At 43.4% G+C, this 18,640-nt stretch overlaps 1 protein-coding gene across 1 annotated transcript in view; it reads right to left on the reverse strand.

The window, feature by feature from the left end:
- zanl (zonadhesin, like) overlaps nt 1-18,640 on the reverse strand; it is a gene marked incomplete at both ends in the record, with an annotated part of 52,158 nt that overhangs the window by 26,900 nt on the left and 6,618 nt on the right. Inside the window, 19 exons of the mRNA XM_080023121.1 lie at nt 33-202; nt 838-945; nt 4,163-4,306; nt 6,399-6,544; nt 8,354-8,478; nt 8,668-8,784; nt 9,309-9,447; nt 9,648-9,850; nt 10,179-10,320; nt 11,096-11,234; nt 11,834-11,962; nt 12,796-12,944; nt 13,289-13,533; nt 15,027-15,168; nt 15,431-15,624; nt 15,794-17,047; nt 17,882-17,960; nt 18,047-18,144; nt 18,238-18,402. Of these exons, the coding sequence (XP_079879247.1) occupies nt 33-202; nt 838-945; nt 4,163-4,306; nt 6,399-6,544; nt 8,354-8,478; nt 8,668-8,784; nt 9,309-9,447; nt 9,648-9,850; nt 10,179-10,320; nt 11,096-11,234; nt 11,834-11,962; nt 12,796-12,944; nt 13,289-13,533; nt 15,027-15,168; nt 15,431-15,624; nt 15,794-17,047; nt 17,882-17,960; nt 18,047-18,144; nt 18,238-18,402 (3,888 nt within the window). The remainder of the gene's footprint in view (nt 1-32; nt 203-837; nt 946-4,162; nt 4,307-6,398; nt 6,545-8,353; nt 8,479-8,667; nt 8,785-9,308; nt 9,448-9,647; nt 9,851-10,178; nt 10,321-11,095; nt 11,235-11,833; nt 11,963-12,795; nt 12,945-13,288; nt 13,534-15,026; nt 15,169-15,430; nt 15,625-15,793; nt 17,048-17,881; nt 17,961-18,046; nt 18,145-18,237; nt 18,403-18,640) is intronic.

Consider the following 18,640-nt stretch of genomic DNA (forward strand, 5'->3'; position numbering starts at 1 on the left):
GATGTTTAGTATACTGTATGTCTGACACTTACGGCAAAAGTCTGCCCTCCTCCACTGTTGCACCTTGGCTCCTGCACTCTGGCAGGCAGCTGTGTATGCCTGCAGCTGGTCGCACAGCACCTGCAGCTGCCCGTTGAAGCGACACATGTCATAAACACAGCTCTTGAAGAACGGGAGAGGGTTAACCACGCCGATGCACTCCCTGTAGGAAAAGTAGAGCAAAGCTAGATTCTTGGAGGGCTGGAGTGTTTGGGTACTGATACTACAAAATAGAAAGTATTTCATCCCTACACACAGAGTGAAAACTATCTTTGCCTTTGTAGTTATAACATTGTAATCTTTTAACTGCAATATTGCCATAGTTGCCGAGGAGGATGCTTTCAATGTGGAAATTCTCTAAATTAAACCAAGAAAAAATGGTGATCTCTTCTCATCCCTTCTTTCAAGGCAGTTCTATATCATATCATATTAAATTATTAATATAGTATTAGGGGTGAGTCCAACAGTATTGCATCACCAACGGAAGAATAATTCATTAGAGCTTTTAAAAAAAGGGCAAATAATATTGAATCCCTGTATTGAAAAATACAGAAATTCTGAAAATCTTGAAAAAATATATCTTTATTTTTCCTCAGTAATAAAATGATCAGTCTAGAATTATGTGTGTAACATAATATGATTTGTTACCCTAATTCATTTTATAAAAAAAAAAAAATTTCCCTTCCGTTTCAACCGATTTACAGCAGACTGCAAAATTGTTAATTTTTGTAATGTAAACAATTTACGCTGTTGTTTGTTTATATTTACTATATTAATTAATTATTTTTGTTTACCAACCTGAAGGGCCCCAATGGGTTGTTGATCTTGCCGCATTTTTCTGGTTTCACTACCTCGGCCATGAGTTCGGGCTCACACTCCGGGTCGGGCTTTGTACCGGGGGTGCACCTGTTTGAGAAAAAGCAGGGAATTTCAACACGTCCAAAAATACCCTCAAAGAAAACATGGATCAAAGTCGTCATATTGGAGATTCATTCAAGTTCTAACACCCTTCAACGAGTACTTCTCAACTAGTGGGCCCTGATCCAAAGTTGGGTTGAGGGGCTAATTTGCATCAACCGCGGGTGAAGGGTATGTATACAGCAGCTTTGCAGCTGTTTCAAAAAGCATGTCCCTCCCACACCATCATAAAGCTGTTGTTAGCCAGGTCAAATTATCACCATTTAAAAGGCAGGCATTATCAAAATATTGGTTTCCATAATTTATAGCTTTTCAAAGCACAATCTCGCAAATGCTTACTATTGAGAAACAAGAATCTTTATTCATCACACAGCACACACACCACAACACATGCACCCATGTCGCAACAGTGATCAACACACACATACACTACACTGGTCAGATGACAATCTTTTTGCATGTTTTCTGGTGGGGGTCCTTACCGATGTAAGGTATGGGTAAAAACCCATGTGAGTACGGGGAGTGCATGCAATCTCCACACAGAAATGCCCCTTTGACAGATGAGGGGGTGTGGTTAAGCCACGGTCTGCAGGTGACGGTGCTGGCTTCTTTCCGCAGTGGCGCAGCTGTATCGGGTCTCCTTAATCAACCTCATTAGCGCTGATTGGTCGGACCCGGCTGAGAGAGTTTTCTTATGTGCTGTTTTGTCTTGCAGTGAGGATCAAGGGGTGAAGGATACGTGTCCCTGCGGACCAGATCGCAAGGCACACGGACCCTGACTCTGATTATTACTGCGTTATTATTGTTGCATGGCACGCAGTGATGCTGAGCGGGTTAGTGTTTGCTACAGGTTGGGAGCAGAGGAGTTCCCACTGGGGTCTTCCCCGGTCCAAGTGGTCTCTTCCACGGATGATTTTCCACTAGAGCAGTCGTGGGACGATACCCTACATGTGCCCTTTTAGCAGGTAGTTAAAATCGGTGGCGAAATGGTGTGCCCAGACGCTGTGCTCACTCACCTGTATTTCTCACAAGTCGGGATTGCAAAGGAAAACCTGACAAAACAGGGTACTTCTTTTACGTCACGTACACTTTGGGAACTTTAAAAGCTGTTGGGCGTCCGCTCAAGACCAGCTTGTACCACCACCAGATGACCTGGTGGAGCGGTTCAAATAGACGCCGAAAAACATGGTTTGTAAGTTTGGGCATGACACAGTTTGTGTGTACAATAGCCGTAATTGGGATAATGGTTGGACCCTCTGTTGTTTGCCGTGCGGGAGGTGTCTCGGGCCTCCAAATGATTTCTCCACAGGATGCCGGACCTAATTAAGGAAAACTGGGAGGAAGGGCCGAGCACCAGTAAGAATGAAGTTCAGTATATTATGAACCTGTGAGAACAGCAACACGCACTGGGGTGTTTGTCACAGGAGCATTTGCTTCAGGCTCAGGAACGTCAGCGCAGGTTATACGACAGAGGGGCTGGCTCACAATTTGCACCGGGAGACAAGGTGTTAATGTTGCTCCCTAGGTCCAGCTCTAAATTACTCACAAAGTTGCAAAGGCCCTTTGTTGTCACACGTCAGGTTGGGGAGGTCAATCAAGAGGTCATGAGATCATGATCACCTTAACCTCCTAAAGGAATGGAAGGAGAGGGTATCTGGCCACTGTGGTGATCGAGTGGGATGAGTAGGTTCCAAAAACGACCAATCCCATCCCAACCCTTTCCAGTAACCGTCTTTTGCCTGGCCGGAGAATGGAAGTGGTGCATTACAACGGCAGATTTCTTATGTCTTCTCCCCCCTGCCAGATCGCTCGTGCTTCATTCACCACCACGTGGAGATGACCCGGTGGTGAAAGTATGCTACTGGCCATACCACCTGCCCGGACATAAACGCAAAGTCGTGCAAGCAGAATTGAATGCCATGCTGGACATGGGGGCGATAGAGGAGTCTACACATGACTGATGAAGTCTCGTGCTGGAAGGTAAGTCCGATTGGTCAGTCTGCTTCTGTGTATACTACTGAAAGGTGAACACGGTGTTGAAATTTGATGCATATCCGATGCCCCTCGATGAACTCCTTGACTGGTTAGGCATGTCTAAATTTTTTTACCATACTGGATTTAAACAAGGGCTACTGGCAGATTCCCTTATCACCAGAGTTTCAACTTTCTCCACTGCGCAGGGGTTGTACCAGGTTGTTATGCCTCCATTCGGGTTTTTCGGGGCCCAGCCACCTTTCAGAGACTCATGGACCAGGTCCTGCATCCGCACGTGGCATATGCCGGCACTTACTGAGATGGCGTTATTATCCACAGTGACACCTGGGGGGCGGCACAAGCGCAGTGCTCGAGTCCCTGAGGCAGGCGGGGCTCCCCGCCACCCTAAAAAGTGTGCAGTTGGGCAGAGGGAGTTACAGTATCTGGGGTACCACTTTGGTGGAGGACTGGTCCGACCCCAGACAGATAAAACCGCCACATTTGCTAACAGTCCAAGACCCAAGACGAAAAAGGAGGTAAAGCAGTTCTTAGGGCTGGCAGGTTACTGTAGGAGGTTTGTAGCCAACTTTTCAGAGCTGACCAGCCCTTTGTCTGATTTAAATTGGAAAGGTGCGTCAGATCTGGTGCAGTGGATGGAGAAGTGCCAGCAGGCGTTTGACAAAGTAAAATCAGCTCTCTGTGGGAAGCCAGTGCCACGTACACCTAACCTTTCTCTCCCTTTCTGCTTGCAGACCTACGCATCGGGATGCTGTACATCAGCCGAAAGCTCTCCGAGCGGGAGTCCAGATACAGCACTATTGAGAAGGAGTGCCTAGTCCTAGAGTCTCCCACAGCCCCTAAGCGCCAACAGCGCCCAAAGCGGTAATCGAACCCAGGACCTTCTTGCTGGAAGGCAGCAGTGCAAGCACTGCAACCGACACCCACATCCATTAAAACAAAAAGTCAAACCAATCACAGAGTGTCACTTCACAAGTCTGTCATATGTCGGTATATTATATTTTATGCTATGTTATTCTATTCTATTATTTTATTTTATTCTATTTGTCAGTCTGTCAGTCTCAGTCCAAGTGTATTAGCCAAACAGTGCTCATGTGTGGACGGTCCCCTATGTGTCAGCTCCCTTTTTGCGCGCACGTGTGCATGCATACAGAAACAAATTTAATGATTACACAAGAGCAAAAAATGAACTAAAACTATCAAAGGATCTCACGAGTCATCCTCGTCCCGCTCCGTCTGCCAGCTGTTGCAGAAGTCGTTGGCACTGTCCACCAGGATGCCATCTGGTCTGGTGAAGTCATCGGCAGGGTTTCCGTCATAGTCCCCACACAGACCACACATCCGGTCCGAGTAGGTGCTTCGAGGGAGTAGAAAAAGAAAAAGAGAGACAGAATAGGGTTGGGGCGGGGTGAAATAACAGATTAAGAGATGAAAAGGGGAAAATCTTGAGGAGACTTTTAAGCCCCGATGCGGCCTCTCTAAAACAAAATACACTACATTAAAGATAGCATGACAAAAAAATTGCGCTTCCAAGCCGCATGTTGTTACGTCTTTATTGTAAAGTCTGAAATCTAAATATTAATTAAATTATTATTGTGATTTGAATTGGAATTACACTGCAAGAAAATGGCAACAACAGAAGACAAAATAAATACATTTTGAAACAAATACTGGAATCAGGATGATTTTCTTCTTGATAAGATTCCTCACACAGAACAAAAAACAGATATACATGTTATATCAAACAATCCACAAAACACTGAGCTCAAAAGCTGATCTGTAATGCTCTAAATTTCTTCTCTTTGAGTGGACAGAATCAAGTCTGCTGTTCTCTTTAAAAAGTTACTTGTGTCACTTCCAAAAATACCTAGAGTTAGTCATGTCATCGAAAGTAGCATACACACTACAAGATAATCAAGCCAATTTTGAGCCGATTCCCCTCTTCCGACTATGGTGAGCAAAGTCCCGATTTCTTGATAGTTAAGGCTGGCCCAGACCAAAAGATTTTTTAAATACTTCAAATGTGAGGGACCCCACACATAATGAGATATTATGATAAATGTAATAGTTTTGTTCCTATAGTGTGTGGATAGCAAGGATTTGGACATAACAGTACAAAACACACTAACAGATTCCATTCACCGACAACCAGAGTCCCGACTCTCAAAAGCAGAATTCTCGCAATTCTCTAGTGATCAAATCTCACTTTAGAGTAAACAAACATGGTGGACGACAGCGGGAATAACTAGCTTTGCTAGTTTTTGCACAACTTCTTTTACAAAAAATTGGATGAAGGATCATCACGGAGATGGTGTGAACAGGGCTGGCGCTTCCCATGGGCGACATAAGGCGTTTTTCATTGCAGGAATATGTCATGACAGGGCTCCTATCCTGAGTGTCTGTGTGGATAGGTGTTTTAACCTGCTGCTCATTAGCCCAACCAATGAGCAACTGGTATGCAGCCACCCTGACCCAATCCCCTAGATCCAGGTCAGGTGTGACTGTTCAAACCATCCAATCCACACCGCAATCACAGTTGGAACAGAGCTTTTTTTTTATTGTAGAGAATGGTGGAGAGGGACAGGAAATGTGGGGTGGACAGAGACTTGCAGCAAATAACCACAGGCTGGATTCGAACCTGTCGACTGATCATTGCCAGAGTTTTGCCTATATGGGGGGGAAGCTTATCTGGCTGAGCCACCTACACTCCAACGGTTCCAACCCAGGTGCGATTGGTGTACCAAAATAAATTTTATTTTACTCTGTTTCCTTATGGAACGAAACAAGCACCATGAGTAATGGGGACACCGTCTCCGTCACTGTCTTACCTACCCCAGCCAGTCGACAGTTTGCCTAGAGTGGCAAAATGTCTGGAGTTGCTTCGTAGCAACTGCTGCCATGGCTGCCGCCATGGCTGCTATTGTTTATGACTTCTTCTGTTTCAGTCAGCTTGGCTCCCAATCGTCTTACCAATGTCACAATACAAAGACTGCCTCCTCGGCCGTCCTCGGAGTTTCCCCCGCACTACGGGATATCAGATCTTTAATATTCAAGATCAGGGGGAGTAATAAAAACTAAAATTAAATTAATAATTTTAATTATTATTATAATTATTATCATTATTATAATTATTATTAATTACGCTAATATGATTAGTAATTATTACTAACCCTATTATTATGGTCAGATGTTATTGGTATCAATTAATTACCTTTTTTAAATTATTATTATTATTTACCTGTTTTCTAAATTATTACTACTATTGATAAAGATGGCTGAATCTTATCTACTGGGAACTGCAAACGCGTTAGTAGATAGGAGTCGTTTCCTAAGTTAAAAAACATACTCCTACAAATGTGCATGAATCTTTGGGCAAATTAGAACCGATCTGCTAGTCTGAGATGCTTGATGCATATGGGCCCTGGATTCCAGATACGATGGTAACCTACCTGGGAACCAAGATCTGGACGTAATGGTTTCCATCCCAGCGCACGCGGAGGCCAAAAGTGGTCTGCAGTGTGACATAGTGACCTGCCAGCGACAAGAAGATGAGGGGGGAAGGCGAGTGCGGGAGGGCCACTCGGAGTCCATTAACCTGCGGGAAGGTGACAAGGGAGGGAGCGACGATTGGATTTTAAAGAGGAGATGGACAGAGATGGAGAGGGAGAGAGAGATACAGTATGTAAGCATAGAGTGAGGATTTAGCCCCTCCCCGACACTACTGGAAATCTTGTCAGAGAAGACAATAAAAGCGCCGGTTCTTAGAAAACTCAGTTTAATTTGGACGGATCAGAAGGGATGATTGTAAGAAAGAGGGATGAGAGGAAAAGGGCGAGTATTTATGTTTACAGTGAATATCCGGGAGGTTGAGATGAAGGAGCACGCAGGGATAAACAAAGAAAGGTTAATACAATGAGGGAGGTTGTGATTTCATGAAACCCCCATGGTTTAGAAGATCTACGGAGAAGATGAATGTGCATTTATGTGTGTGTGTGTGTGTGTGTGTGTGTGTGTGTATTCACAGTAAAGTCTATGGATTGTAAAAGTTGTGCAATTGACATATTTGACCCACCGCAGCAAAATTCGCTATGTCGCGCATTTCAAAAATCGCCACGAAATAAGTTGAAAAAACCTTTCTAGAAGGAAAATTCCATTTTTCCAAATTCGTGTTCCTTTGTGTTATTTTTTTTATCTCTCAACGTATTTTTAAAACTGATTTTGATTTCTAAATAGTAGATAAATGTTAAACAGTCAAGTTAAATATCCCTGTTAGATCTCATGGGGAAACACAGTTCACTTACCGAGACGCTGAACACTGATCGATCATTTCCTTTAAAGAAACCATCCAGGTGAAAATAATTTCTCCATATTCCATGTGATGTAAGGTCACAATGTGAAACCATTTTTATAGAGTTCAACCTTTAAATCTGAAGCGTTTTATACACACCCAAATTCATTATTGTGTAGGTGGCGTATACCAACGAAGAAGAAAAGCTGACGTTACTTCCATAAACAGATGGATATTGTGCAGGATGAGGAACCTTCAGTTTCACTTGTCTATGAAAACTTTCCTCTCCGTGTTGTTTTGGATTACGAGAAGCGGGTGGCCAAAGCTCTAAATCATATCGCGGACCTTAATCTGACCAGTGTGCTAGATCCAAGTCAGTGTAAGTAGCGTGTACTAGATTTCATTTCACGCACTGATAGTCAGTTCTCCGACAGTGATGCTGAATCTGATATCAGCGTTACCCCAGACTTTGAGAACATTTCAAACAGGGGATTTCAACCTGAATGTGACAATGAAACAGAATATTTTCAAGAACCACCAGAAGAGACCAGCGGTACGCCCGTTGTTGTTACAACGGAAGAAGTTGGTGAAGTGATGAAGTCCGTTGAGGTTGGTGATGCAGATTATGAACAAGTACCAATGGACAAGCTTCTCAAGTTTACCTGCAAATGCAGCCAGGGGTGATAAGAAAATGAAAAGAGGCAGCCCCAAACAAGCTCTAATAGTGAAGCTGAGGTAGGGTTATATTATATAATATATATTATATTATATTATATTATTCTTACTGTTAAATAAAAGCCTTATTAAAAACAAAGACCTGTCAAGTGGCCATGTGGCAACTAGCCATGTGGCTTTTGCATTCTGGGAGCTGATTGAATGAAGCAAAGTGTGGGGAAAACTTGAGGGTGATTATCTTAGATACACAGTTTGCCGCACCCTAGTCATTAACAAACCATAGCTTTAAAAGTATTTGCTTGATTCGCACAAGTGATACCTTGCTTTGAAGCTCTGATTCTTAGCTTTCAAATGACTTGAAAAAAAAGTCAAATCGTGTCATCTTTCGGGGATCACGTTTACACACTACAAAAATAACCGATGTACTTTGCATGCGCTTACCATTGTCTTTCTGGTCTTCATCAGTGTGACAGTGATTCCGTCGACGGTGACATAGAGTTTCTTGAGGTAGGAGACGCCCGACCCACCCCTCTCCTCGTTCTTCCCTTCCAAGGAGAACCAAGGACCTGTACCCAGGAGGTGAAGCCAGATACAGCGTTATCATAGAGGAGACAGATCACTCTCCTCCAGGTTTTTAAAGGACAAACATTTAACACAGGTAACAGATGGGCGGAAGGCACGATGTCGGCAAAACTGTCCGTGAACGATTACGTGACTGATTTATGAGGGACGCGTGTACATGTCAGTCTTTTTACCCGTGTTGTTGCCGCAGGTTCTAGCCAGAGTGTAGGTGCAGGTTCCCATGAAGCTGTAGAACTTCTTGTCGAAGGTCGTGTAGTGGGGGTCTCCTGACACCACACAGTCCTGCGAACCTGTTGCATGATGGGAGAAACGGACCAATGTCACAAGCACCAAACACCAACATTTTATGAATCCTCTTTAATCGCTCCTGCATGTCCATTTTAGATTGGATGGAAAATAGAAGAAAGATATCATCAAGGTGTCCTTTGATATGTCAACAGCTCTGTTAAATAATCAACCGATTATCTGAGAGTCCATCTTCTCTTCCTTGCCAAAAACCCATCATGTGATATTGTATCACGGGGGGATGGTAGCTCAGGCGGTAGAGCTGGTGGTCTAGTGATCTGAAGGTTGCTGGTTCGATCCCAGGCTCCTCCTGCTAGCATGCTGTAGTGTCCTTGAGCAAGACACTTAACCCCTAATTGCTCCTGATGGCTGCGTCCGTCGGTGTTTGAACAACTGTAAGTCGCTTTGGATAAAAGCGTCTGCTAAATGACTAAATGTAATGTAATGTAATGTAATGTAATGTATCCTCACGAGAGAAGTCAATTTAACACAAAGTATCAATGACTGTGTGTTTAGAGGTGGATCTTACTTGTCGGGTAGCAGCCCAGCTCTCCACCTTGCAGCTTGCATTCCTGCTGCAGGGGGCATTCTGAGGCAACACAGGTGACGAACGGTGCATTGCACCTGCACTCCAGCTTACAGTCCTCTCCATAGAACTCCTCTCCAGGCTGAGAGATAATTTTACAAAACCAAATGTAGCATAACTCTATCTATCTATCTATCTATCATACAATTCCTCTTATCTTCTATTATTCACTTATCTATCCATCCATCCTTCCACCCCTTCCCGCCTTGTTAACATTTAATTAATTTACGTCTACAAATGAATATACACACATGCGCAGTTGCACACATACACTCACTTTACCTCATAATACTGTCCATTTCCGAAATGACAGCCACACAAATTCTTCTTCACACATTTTTCGGCGCTCAACACGTAGCCAAGGTCACACACGCATGCCTCTGAACAGGGGCCTTCACAGCCAGCAAGGCCCCACTCCATACCACACGTTTCCTGGCAAGGCTCTGCACACGGCTCATAGTGGCTGTTAGCAGGACATTTCAGAGCTGTGGAGGGGGGAGACATGACGGATAAAATGTATTATATGGGGTTTGATTATGGATATTCAGACTGCTGCCTGTTTTGCAAGATAGATAGATAGATAGATAGATAGATAGATAGATAGATAAGAAATATAACTGAAAAGAAAACAGAAAAACAATAACAAAAATGTATCATTTTAAATAAACGAGAAGAATTAGTCGTATACTGTAACGAATTAAATAAACCAAGCAATGAACAAGAATGATGAAACTAAAGATGAAAAAAAATGTGGTAATGTACAATAAACCTAATAACAAACATAGCCATCATCACCCCCCCTGTCTGACTCACGGCAGAAGGTGTCGTTCCTCCAGGGTCCCACAGTCACTCCGCGGTCCAGGCATTCGTTGGCGTATGCTTCAACGGCCTCACACAGGATGGGCCTGGCTCCATCCAGCTCACACAGGTCGAACAGGCAGTCCTTGAAGTAGTTCTGCAAAATAAAAGACACACACACAAACAAAGAAGTACTCAGACCTTTCAGTTGAGTAAAAGTGCAAATACCCTGACACAAAATGACTAGTTAAAATCGAGTAAAAGTAAAAGTGCAACATGATATTCCTATTTAAGTAAATGTATTTAAGCATTTGAACATCTGGTCCCCTATTACACTTACAGAGACAAACACATGAACTCTGCAGATGAGTGTTCATGCAAGTCTTGATTACAATTGACAAAAAAATATTATAGGTGGTGCTTATAGAAATTTAAAAAATTCTGATATTTTTTTAACTAAAGCATTACGACTCCTTTAGAAATGTATTATAATAAAAAGTCTAGACGAAGCACATATTATGAAATGTAGTGGAGTAAAAGTCGAAAGCAGGGCAACCATCTTTTCACACTGTGATATGGGGATGGTGTGGTTTGAGCAGCCAGACCTGACCTGGATCTAGGTAATTAGGGACCCAGGATCAGAGTGGCTGCATACCTGTTGCTCGCTGATTGGTCTAACGAGCAACAGGTAAAACCCCCATCCCCACACACACTCAGGAGCCCTTGTCTTTGACACATCTCCATCTGCTCCTGGACTTATTCCAACTAGCCCACTACAATAAACTGGTGTCTACAACCCCGTCCTCTGTGTCTCTGTGCCGGAGGACCCTGAAAACACCGCTAGGGTGGGGGTGGTAGGCGAAACTGACACGCACATTTTTCTTTGGTAAAAAAAATGCAAGCTTGGGTGAGCTTGAGTGTGTGAGACCCACGTTGGGGTTAACCCTTGGGTGGCAGATGGCGAACGGGCCTTTGTTGTCAAGCAGGATGCCGCAGAACACGGAGCCCTCATACTGGTCCTGCTCTTCATCAGTACAGCCCGGTGTGGTGATGTTGGGCTTCTTGTTGCAGCTGTCAAGAGATGCCCGCAGTTAAGTAAAGGAGACGAGAACAATGTCCCCTTTAATTCGACATACTCTGCTGTCGTATAGCCACTCCACTTCCTTTCAGCCATCTGCGAGTTGATGATGACACTGCATACAAACTTTTACCGCAGATTTGTGGCCAAGAGGCCCAAATTTAAACCACAACAGATGCAAAGGGCCACGACTTATTCTTAACATGTTCAGTGGTCCAGTTTCCTTTTCTTTGTCACCATGATCAATAAAGGTGTCACCTTTTTTTTGCTCGCTGGACTGATGAGCTCTCATGATAAATAAGATATAATTAACTTTCCGTTGTCAGTAAGTGGCACAAAATTAAAGGTGTACTACCCAATTTTAATGCATTTACTGGTACCATGGTTTTGCTATGATACAAAAAGGTTCACATATTTATTTGGCGTGATAAATATTATGCTCGTTTGCGCAAGACCAGTAGGTGAATCCTACTTGGGAGCAACAAACACCATGATTACACCTGTGGTCTCCTTTGTGTCAAATGTTTTTTATTTTCATTTCAGAGAAACAGTATATATGTGCATGTGGACTTAATGTTTAAAAGCCTCTTACTCAGAATCAGTGACCCAGCTGTGACCAAAGTCGTCAGGGTTGCTGGTCTGAGAACCATCCGACTTTCGGAAGTCGTCCTTGTCGTTGCCATTGTAGTCTCCGCACAGTCCGCAAAGTGCATCCTGGTAGCTGCAATTCACAGTTTTATGGTGAGTCACAGTGTGTCTGAATAAACACAGGTCCACTTCAAAAAAAGGAAATAACACAAGCCAGAAAGTCTGAAAAATAAAGAATAGAGCTTTTTTTCCCCTTGAGATAAATTGCCTGACTGGTCCAGAATGGTGTGTATTAATTGTTTCGATAGCTTTGAGAAAATATGTCATCAGAGATCTTACTTTGGAAAAATAACTAATTTTATGGCTTTGTTTGAGTGGAATAAGAAACTTCCAAAAGAGAATTGATGTTCTCCACTCTGAGAGTATGCTGTCTGTTTTAGTTTTTTTCATTAAAAAATACATACACATGCATTATTATTATTATTTTTTTTATTATTATTATTATCACACCACAATTGGGAGGTCATTGTGATTGAAGTGTGTTGTTTTTAACAAGGTTATTTTTTTGTTTGTTTTGCCATTGATTTGTTTTGCAGTGTAAAGCCACATTTACCGATGTATTCTGGTTTCTCGATAATTGAACTGGTGAATTAAAGGCCATTCAAACACTAATGGTCACTTTACCACTACCCTGTGAATATGTATTGTAACTGTTTGCCTCTCAAGGAAGTTATCTATTTATCTGTTGTATAGTATGTAGCATATCCCTGACAAAAATGTCACATGATTTCACATGTTCTCACAAGTGACATTTCACCACATGCCACATCTTCCAAAAACACAACTTTTCACATTTATTTATGTGGTGGCATTTGGTTAAATGTCAAATGTCCCATGTGATTCAAGTTTGAATATGGTGGGTGGGTGATTAAAGTGATCCCTTTTCAGGTGCGATCACTCACTTACTATTTCATAACTTTGATATCCATGAAGTGGTTCCCATCATATCGAACAGTCACACCAAACTCCATGGCCACAGTGTAAAATTTTCCGGATTTGAACACAGAGATGTCTGGATATGGAAGGACTGGTAGGTTTACATTGGTCCCATTCAGCTACATTTCAAGGGCAGAAAACGGAAATACTGTAAAGGGGACATTTGTAATTAATGTTGTAATTAAAAAAAACAAAACAAAAAAGCTTTGGAATCGATTGTATATTTTCAGTATTTCCAGGTTTTCAAGGTTTTTTTTTGCAGTGCAGGGATTACAAATAAAAAAGTGCCCTCGAGCACGACCAAGAAAAGTATAAATCTGTTGTTTGAATACAGAATAGTTTAGCTGTTGGTGTCATGCTAAAAAATCATCCTTCACTCATGTGTCGGCCTCATGGCACCTCATTTGTCCTCTAAAGGTTAACAAATAGTCAATTAAGCTCTCGCCCTTTTTCTACGTTTTACCTGCACCGTGCCTCCCTTCAGGATGGAGATCTTCACCATGTGCACATACAAATGCACAGCCTTCACGTAGGAGATGGAGGGACTGTTGAAGCGATTCTCGTTGTCAGTGTGGACCTCGAAGTGGGGCAAGGAGGTGTTGCTGCAAGTCTTGGACATCACATAGCTGCAGTTGCCCATGAAGTTGTACTTTCGCTTGTCGAAGGTTGTGTAGTGGGGGTCGCCAGTTGCAATACATGTGGATGTGCCTGAGGGATTAAGGTATTTATTGAGTTATTGTTTGCAGTGTTCCAGAAGGGGGGGATTTTTTTCCTTGCCATGAAAGTTAAAATGTTAGTTTCTGTTTTTCCACACAAATAAAAACATATCATACCAAATATAAATACAGTGTGGCATTAACGGATAGTTTGAATTTTCAACCTAGGCCTTATTAAAATGTTGGTTCCCGACATTTATAACACTTCATAGTAGATAGTTAAAACGTATAACTCTGCTGCAGCTTCTCAGTGTGCTTAAATGCAACTGAACGGGGCATCAAAATTTCATTTAAATTTCGAAAACTCTACACTGTAAACTCACATTATAGTCACACATCTTTTTGCATGTTTTGAATAACATTGTTCATTTTGGCAGCTTTTTAGTTTAAAGATTAAATTGTCTTCAAATTTCAAATTAAAGTGAAAGATTTTTACATTTGTTTGTTAAATTATATATATATATATATATATATATATATACACACATACACACACCGATCAGCCACAACATTAAAACCACTGACAGGTGAAGTGAATAAAATTGCTCATCTTGCTCCAGTGGCACCTGTCAAGAGGTGGAATATATTAGGCAGCAAGTGAACAGTCAGTTCTTGGAGTTGATCAGATGGAAGCAGGAAAAATGGGCAAGCGTAAGGATCTGAGCTACTATGACAAGGGCTTAATTATGATGGCTAGACGACTGGGTCAGAGCATTTCCAAAAGGACAGGTCTTGTGGGGTGTTCCCGGTATGCAGTGGTTAGTACCTACCAAAAGTGGTCCAAGGAAGGATAACCAGTGAAAAGGCGACAGGGTCATGGGCGCCCATGGGCTTATTGATTCGCGTGGGGAGTGAAGTCTAGCCAATCTGGTCCGATCCCACAGAAGAGCTACTGTGGCATAAATTGCTGAAAAAGTTCATGCTGGCTAAGATAGAAAGGTGTCATCAGCGCATTAGACCGGTCAGAATGCCCATGCTGACCCCTGTTCACCACCAAAAGTGCCTACAATGGGCACGTGAGCATCAGAACTGGACCATGGATCAATGGAAGAAGGTGGCCTGGTCTGATGAATAACTTTTTCTTCTACATCATGGGGATGGCTGGGGTAAGGGTCCAAGGGTGTGCTGGAACAACAAGCCCGATCCAGCGGGCCCACCTCGCAACTTCCAGGAGTTAAAGGATCTGCTGCTAACGTCTTGGTGCCAGATACCACAGCACACCTTTAAAGGTCAAAGCTTTTTGGGCGGTACAAGGGGGAGCTACACAATATTAGTGGTTATAGGTGATGGTTTTAATGTTGGTATAAGATCCATGTTTATATCCTCTTGTCTTAATCATGGGAAAAAAGTTGTTGACAAATATTCTTCTGCAACATTTTCATCAAAGAACGCTGTGAGTAATATCACATTTTATTGAGAACTGCTCTATTAGATGGTTCATTTTGATAGATTAGATTACATTCATCGATTTGCTGACAGCCTTACCTTTGGGATAGCAGCCATTGGCACCGTTCACCTCACGACATTCTTCAGTGGGATGGCAAGAGTTATCCACACATACAAAGTTGTAGTTGCCTGCACAACGACACAGCTCGGAGCAGCCGTCACCAAAGATGATCTCTCCGGGCTGAGAAACAGTAAACGAAGGCCAGAAAATTGCTTGTTAGGTTTTTCACATTTCATTAAAACTGGTTGAGTCAGAAATCTAGCGAGTACAATGCCAATTTAAGGGTAGGATAAAAAACAGAAAATGTTAAATTTGGAGAAATTATGCATATCAATGGTGGGAAATCTTACATTTCGCTTCATGAAAAATGATTTCTGTAATAGAGATATAAAGTTGAACCATTAGAAAACATGTAAGAAACGTGCAACCTATGACCTCTGACCTCATAGTAGTTATTGTTGTCATCCAAACAGCCACACTTTGCCAGTGGCACACAGCCACGGCCCTTGAAGACGTAGCCTTGCTTGCAGAAGCAGCCACTGATACAAGAACCAGTGCAGTTGGTGGATGGGTCTTGACAACTGGGAACACAAGCTGGCCCGCATTCGATGTACTCGGCATTGAGGGGACATGGCACTTTGAAGGAAATGTAAATGGTTTCAGGAGAAGTGAAATTGTGTGGAAGAAGTTAAATAAGCTGATCCATGAACAGGGGCAAGAGATGATAAATTAATGTACAGATGAAAATATAATCCAATGATGCTACTTAGAATGTGTGACTAGCATTGCTATTTAAATGTCTTACTTGGGGGTTTTTGAGTGGTACGTCCTGGAGTGGACGGTTTAGGAGTAGTCAGACCTGGAGTGGGTGGTTCAGGAGTCGTAGGTCCTGGGGAGGATGGTCTAGGTGTTGTGGGACCTGAAGTGGATGGTTTAGGAGTTGTAGATCCTGGAGTAGATGGCTTAGGAGTCGTAGGGCCTGGAGTGGATGGTTCAGGAGTCGTAGGTCCTGGAGTGGACGGTTTAGGAGTTGTGGGACCTGGAGTGGACTGTTTAGGAGTCGTAGGTCCTGGAGTGGATGGTTTAGGAGTAGTAGGTCCTGGAGTGGGTGGTTCAGGAGTTGTAGGTCCTGGAGTAGATGGTTTAGGAGTCGTAGAGCCTGGAGTGGATGGTTTATGTGTAGTGGGACCTGGAGTGGATTGTTTAGGAGTTGTAGGTCCTGGAGTAGATGGTTTAGGAGTCGTAGGGCCTGGAGTGGGTGGTTTATGTGTAGTGGGACCTGGAGTGGATTGTTTAGGAGTTGTAGGTCCTGGAGTAGATGGTTTAGGAGTCGTGGGACCAGGAGTGGATGGTTTTGGAGTCGTAGGCCCTGGAGTAGATGGTTTAGGAGTCGTGGGACCAGGAGTGGATGGCTTAGGTGTCGTAGGGCCTGGAGTGGATGGTTTAGGAGTCATAGGGCCTGGAGTGGATGGTTGAAGAGTTGTAGGTCCTGGAGTGGATGGTTTTGGAGTCGTAGGACCTGGAGTGGATGGTTTTGGAGTCGTAGGGCCTGGAGTGGATGGTTTAGGAGTTGTAGGACCTGGAGTGGGTGGTTTAGGAGTCGTGGGACCTGGAGTGGATGGTTTAGGAGTCGTGGGATCTGGAGTGGATGGTTTAGGTGTTGTAGGGCCTGAAGTGGATGGTTTAGGGGTTGTAGGGCCTGGAGTGGATGGTTTAGGAGTCGTAGGTCCTGGAGTAGATGGTTTCTGAGTCGTAGGGCCTGGAGTGGACGGCTTAGGTGTCGTGGGACTTGGATTGGACGGTTGAGGAGTAGGTGGACCTGGAGTAGATGGTTTAGGAGTCGTGAGTCCTGAAGCAGATGTTTTAGGTGTTGTGGGACCTGGAGTGGATGGTTTAGGAGTCGTAGGGCCTGGAGTGGACGGTTTAGGTGTCGTGGGACTTGGAGTGGGTGGTTTAGGAGTTGTAGGGCCTGGAGTGGATGGTTTAGGAGTCATAGGCTCTGGAGTAGATGGTTTAGGAGTCGTGGGACCAGGAGTGGATGGTTTAGGTGTCGTAGGGCCTGGAGTGGATGGTTTAGGAGTCGTAGGGCCTGGAGTGGATGGTTGAAGAGTTGTAGGTCCTGGAGTGGATGGTTTTGGAGTCGTAGGACCTGGAGTGGATGGTTTAGGAGTCGTAGGGCCTGGAGTGGATGGTTTAGGAGTTGTAGGTCCTGGAGTGGATGGTTTAGGAGTCGTGGGACCTGGAGTGGATGGTTTAGGTGTTGTAGGGCCTGAAGTGGATGGTTTAGGGGTTGTAGGGCTTGGAGTGGATGGTTTAGGAGTCGTAGGTCCTGGAGTAGATGGTTTCGGAGTCGTAGGGCCTGGAGTGGATGGCTTAGGTGTCGTGGGACTTGGAGTGGACAGTTGAGGAGTAGTTGGACCTGGAGTAGATGGTTTAGGAGTCGTGAGTCCTGAAGCGGACGGTTTAGGTGTTGTGGGACCTGAAGAGGTTGGTTTAGGAGTCGTAGGGCCTGGTTTAGGTGTCGTGGGACTTGGAGTGGATGATTTAGGAGTAGTTGGACCTTGAGTGGATGGTTTAGGAGTCGTAGGTCCTGGAGTGGATGGTTTCGGAGTCGTAATTACAGCAGTTGTCAGGGGTGGTAGAGAAGTTGTCGGTGGGGCTAAAAATGTTAAACAAAGCGCTCATAAATTGATTTTAATTGCATTATAAGTAAGATCCGCACCATCATTTTAGTAATTACTATACAAATAGATAGATAGATAGATAGATAGATAGATAGAGAGATAGATAGATAGATAGATAGATAGATAGATAGATAGATAGAGAGATAGATAGATAGATAGAGTCGCTTAAAGCCTTACAGCCTTAAATTCCTTTCTTCTCAAATCCTCACCTTTACAAGTTATAATACATACAGCATCCACAGCAATGTCTGTCAGAGGAGTCTGTCCATAGGTTCCGACAATTGCAAACTGAAATACGGACGAATATACAAGGGAAATGAACGCAACGCTACATAAGTGCACAGCAAACACAGAGTGAAATTTGGAGCATTTACCTGGACCTCAGCAGTTCCCAGGTAGCGAACCTCTACAGGCTTCCAGAGCTGACCCTGGTTGCCCTTTATTTTGAAAACAGGAGCTCCTAGGTCACCCCCTAACAAAAAATAATGTATCTTCATGAGTCTCTGTGTAGTCTCAAACTATACAGTTCTCGCCATACAAAAATCAATCAAGCCTAGCTCCATACCTGCAGTGATGATATGCACACTGAGTTCCATAGTGGTGGCACTGCCATACAGGTAGTAGTGAAAGGTGAGGTCCAAACAGCCAGGTGAGAGCATCAAAGGACTTCTAATTTCAGCCTTGGCCCCAGCCACGGCATATGAGGAATCCATTAACATAAAGCCACCCACTCCATAGGGAGGAAAACAAAGGAATGGCATAAAATTATTGGGCATACTCCAATTTTGTCTTGATGTTTATGCTTATTTTTTAGTTACCTATGTCATGTGTTTTTCAGGAATGAGCGATCATTCATTTATAATGCAAGAGAACGGGGTTGAATTCAGCTCCAAAATAAATTCTAAATCACATGTAATTATACAAAACATACTGATTAGTTATGGCACATTTAAGCCGTCACTTCAGAT

Source organism: Zeus faber (genome assembly GCF_960531495.2).
Source record: "Zeus faber genome assembly, chromosome: 22".
Lineage (NCBI taxonomy): Eukaryota > Metazoa > Chordata > Actinopteri > Zeiformes > Zeidae > Zeus > Zeus faber.